A 4,418-nucleotide genomic window follows, 5' to 3' on the forward strand; every position below is an offset into this window, starting at 1 on the left:
GTAAATATTTTGATCGGTATGATATTCCAGCCTTTTTTTATGAACATTCTCTTCATCAGTAGAGGATCTTTTAAATTTTTATATTTAAATATAAATTATATATCACAATTTCGATCAATGATTGTGTTTAAAATTCAAATCTAGGAACTCTAGATTTTTCTTCTTACTTCGAAGAAAATACATTTTTTCATAGATTTATACATTTTTTCATAGATTTATAGCTTCCAACTATTTTTCCAACCTTAGACCAAGAATCTATTACTGTCTATCAAATTTTACTAATTAAGTACTTTTAAATAAGTTAGCTAATTTTTGTTTTCTTTGAAAACATTTTTTTAATAAAAACCAAGCTAATTCTAGAAGTCTAGTTTCTAATTAAAAAGCTTTTGTGTTGCCAAATGAAAATCCAACAGTTTCACTTAATATGAAAACCATTTTTGAAAAGAAAACCTTATCAAAATTATCAAAACCAAACTATCATTTGAAATGTCATCAAACTCAACCACAGGTATGGTGCATATCTAACTTAGAAACCAAAGCTCCATTACATTAACTTCAATACAAAACACATTTTATATAACATATGGAAATAGAAGATTTATGATCTTTTCTTTAAACAACAATACAAAACAGTAATTTTAAGATGAATTAATTAGACACAACATAAGGTATGGGATTAAGATGGAGTGGCTTTTTCTTACGAACAGTGAGTCCGTTAGCTTCTTCAACATCCAATGATTCACAACCATCAGGAAGCTTCCAATCAAACCAGTAGAGAATATTTGCCAAAGCAAATTCAAACGAAGCAATCCCAAATGATAATCCAGGACACTTCCTTCTTCCACTACCAAATGGAATGAACTCAAAGTTTTGACCTTTATAATCAGCTGAATTAGTTTTGTCCATAAATCTCTCTGGAATGAACTCATTTGGATTATCCCAAAATTGAGGGTCTCTTTGAATGGCCCAAGCATTCACAAACACTCTTGTTTTTGACGGAATATAGTAACCTTCAATCTCAACGTCTGCCATTGTTTCTCTTGGCACTAAAAGAGGAACGGGTGGGTGAAGCCTTAGAGACTCTTTAATCACACATTGCATGTATTCCATTTTTTTAATGTCTTCTGCTTCTATCTTTGATTTTTTGCCAATTATTGTTCTAACTTCTTCTTGAACTTTCTTCATGATTCTTGGTTTTCTCATTAGCTCTGTCATTGTCCATTCCAACCCTGTTGCTGTTGTGTCACTTCCACCTACAAACATGTCCTATACAATCCAAACAAGACAAAATTTATTTCGAACACCTAATTTCATGTTTTACGTTTGAAATTCTTTTCTTTCAAACGTAAAACAACAAAACAATATTCTTGTTAATTTAATGGATCATCACATTTTTTTAAATATATTTGTTACAGGAAAATTAATTTCAATCCTTAAACATTTTTCTTATATACATGTAACCACTCCATGCGTGGACTTTCTTTTTTATAATGCTCACGTCAATTTAATATCTCGCTGCTTTGTACTGCATGCCCACTATGAACTGTTTAATAATTTAAAAAATTATTAAATGAGACGAACATTATAACGTGGCTGCTTAGAAAGATTAATACATGTCAAGGTGGAGATTAAAAAAATATAATCTGCACGTGCCACTAATAATTATTATTATATAAAACGTTAAAATATATATATAATTTTCTTTAGTTAGAATTAAAATATTTCTAGACATGCATTTTCATGTGCTCCTATAGTGATAAGGAATTGCATCTACATTTTTCTTGTATATCAATTGAGAAAACTAAGAAATACAATAGATCACTATCAATAAAATTCCACTTAATGTAAGCCTACAATAAATAATAAGAAGTTTTAAAAGTCGGTTTACTGAGTTCATAAAATATGTGTTTAATTGGCATACATTATAAACTCTGTTTCTCAATTTTTACTTTTACTTCTGATTTACAATGGCCTACCAAACAAGTCATAACTTGTCAGTAAAAAAAACGTTTGATCTGTTAAATCAAATATATTTTTTACTATAAAAATTTGTATTTTCAAAAGATTTCTAAAAATATCTCTCAATATTGAATGTTCTTAATTTTTTCATATTAAAGACAAAAAAACAAAGACAGACACATCAGGAGGACTGTTTTGTTGCTTCCCTGTTTGAAGGTCAAAACTAAAAGCACACATGCTGTTGGGGAGTTTTAGGAGGAAAGTAATGACAATACGACCTTTATTTAAAATGGGGGAGAATATTTATTAATTAACTTCAATTGTATATTTAATTTTTATGAGTTTTGAGAAAAAACAAGAATTGATCAGAATTAAATTTTGATTTCTTTCGATGAAATTCTCTATTCTTTTTTTACCATGTGTCAAGGTAACAAAACAAATATATAGTAAAATTTCACTATCTAAACAATGATAAATATGTACATATATATCTAACAATTGTATCCTAAAATTGGATGTATTGTAATATATGAAAGAAGAAATTAAAGAGAGAGAACTAACCAAAACAATTGCTTTGAGGTTATCAAGAGAGAAATGATAGTCAAGCTTGTCATCTTGTTGAAGTTGTAGCATAATATCCACAAAATCCTTTTTCGATTCATAATCATCGATATTAATTACACCTCCTGATCGCTTGATCTTCTCCTTATGTTCTTCAACAACTTTACTAAAAAACTCATCTAATGTTTTGAAACAATTCTTCAAATCCCAATGAAATCCTCTAATAACATCAATAATCCAACCAAATGAAGGGAAAAAATCCTCAAAACAAAACGCTGTTATTATCACCATAACCTTTCTTGATATCTCCTCAAATCTACTCTTCCCATCTTCATTCTCAAATTTCTCTCCCATAACACATCTTGAAACAATATTATTTGATGTTCGGAAAAACAAATGCCCAAGATCCAAACTACCATCACTCCCACTCTTACGAATCTTATTAACAAGAGAATCAATTTCTTCATCTCTAACGTATTGAAAAGACTCAACTCTTTTCACACTAAAAAGCTCAAGAGCACATATTTTTCTTGCTTGGCGCCAGTACTCACCATATGGGGCAAAACCCATATCTTGGCATCCATAAAGCAAGGTTTTTGCCGCAGTCGTTTGGGGTCGGTTAGAGAATACAAGGTCATGGGTTTTCATGACTTGTTCGGCCATTTTCGCCGAGGAAATTACGAGGACAGGAGCTTGGCCTAGCTTTAAGAGCATTAGAGGGCCATATTTTTGGGAAAGAGTGGCCAAGGATTGGTGTGGTAGGGAGCCTAGTTGGTGAAGGTTGCCAATTAGGGGAAGTCTTAGAGGTGAAGGAGGGAAGTTGGGGGTTTTGGGTTTGAAGAAGAATAGTTTTAGTGAAAGTAAGAAGATGAAGATAAAGAAGAGTAAAGATGAGATGGGATCCATTTCTTTTGAATCTAGCTCTCCCTCCAAACTTGATGTGGTTTGAGTGTTTTAAAGTGTATTTATAGACAATTCAATCTGTTTCCTCCGAACTTTTGGATGGTTTATCAATTAAAAATTATGTATATATTAATTTATGCATATTTGAGCATATTCCACAATGTGCTGGAAACAACTTACAATGGTCACCTATGTTTTTTGCGAGCTAGAATAATATGTAAATTTTAGTTATCTTAAAGTAAAAAAAGTAGCATTATTACATGTCAAATTGAATTATAAAGTCTAGAGTTCACATGCTAGAGTTAAAAAGTCCCAGCAGTTCAGATTTAGAGTACTTTATAACAACAAAGTTTATTGATAAATGTTTTAGATGATCATATAATGAAATTTTACCTTTCACTTAACAGCTAAAGTTTTTGAAGTGTGGGTTATCCTCTCCTCCTACATGCAAGTTTGTTGTCGCCGTCCATTCGTTCGGTCAAAATGGGTATGGGCATGCAGTATGGGCAATTGCGTTCTCATTAAACAAAACAAAATATACTTTGATTTCTTCTCTCTTTAATTTATTTGAAAAACAATTTTAAGTAACAAACTTTTATAAAAATATTTATTAGTATAATAAAATATTACGATAGCTGGGATAAACAAAGGTAGATTATTATCTAAATTGTTGTAAATTAGAGATTAAAAATAAATCAAAGAAAAGTCAATTGATCTTAGATTTGAAACGTTTTTGTTTTTCTGTCTCTGGTATTATTAAAAGAATTCAATCTTCCAAATAACCCTCTTCTCTCCCTTCTGTTCTCTCCATTATTGTTTAAGGAAGAAGGAGGGAATAATGTAATAATCGGTATGATGATATATGATAGAGAGCTAACAATTTTCAACCTCAAGTGAACGTCACGTAAAGATAATTATAGATGTTAGCAGTATTTTTCTTGAAGCTATACACACAATTTTATTCTAATATTAAAGGATAACATTTTTTAATTGTT

The 4,418-nt window shown here is 30.4% G+C and overlaps 1 protein-coding gene across 1 annotated transcript; it reads right to left on the bottom strand.

Annotated features, from left to right (window-relative positions):
* Window positions 1-498: 498 nt before the first annotated feature.
* Window positions 499-3,469, bottom strand: LOC101207136 (cytochrome P450 71A1-like). The gene is made up of 2 exons (XM_031883635.1): window positions 2,521-3,469; window positions 499-1,266 (listed from the first exon to the last, which is right to left on the bottom strand). Exons 1-2 carry the CDS (start codon window positions 3,424-3,426, stop codon window positions 649-651), a joined length of 1,524 nt encoding a protein of 507 aa, XP_031739495.1. The 5' UTR covers window positions 3,427-3,469; the 3' UTR covers window positions 499-648.
* Between the last annotated feature and the right edge of the window lie 949 nt (window positions 3,470-4,418).

This window comes from Cucumis sativus, chromosome 1, assembly GCF_000004075.3.
Source record: "Cucumis sativus cultivar 9930 chromosome 1, Cucumber_9930_V3, whole genome shotgun sequence".
NCBI lineage: Eukaryota > Viridiplantae > Streptophyta > Magnoliopsida > Cucurbitales > Cucurbitaceae > Cucumis > Cucumis sativus.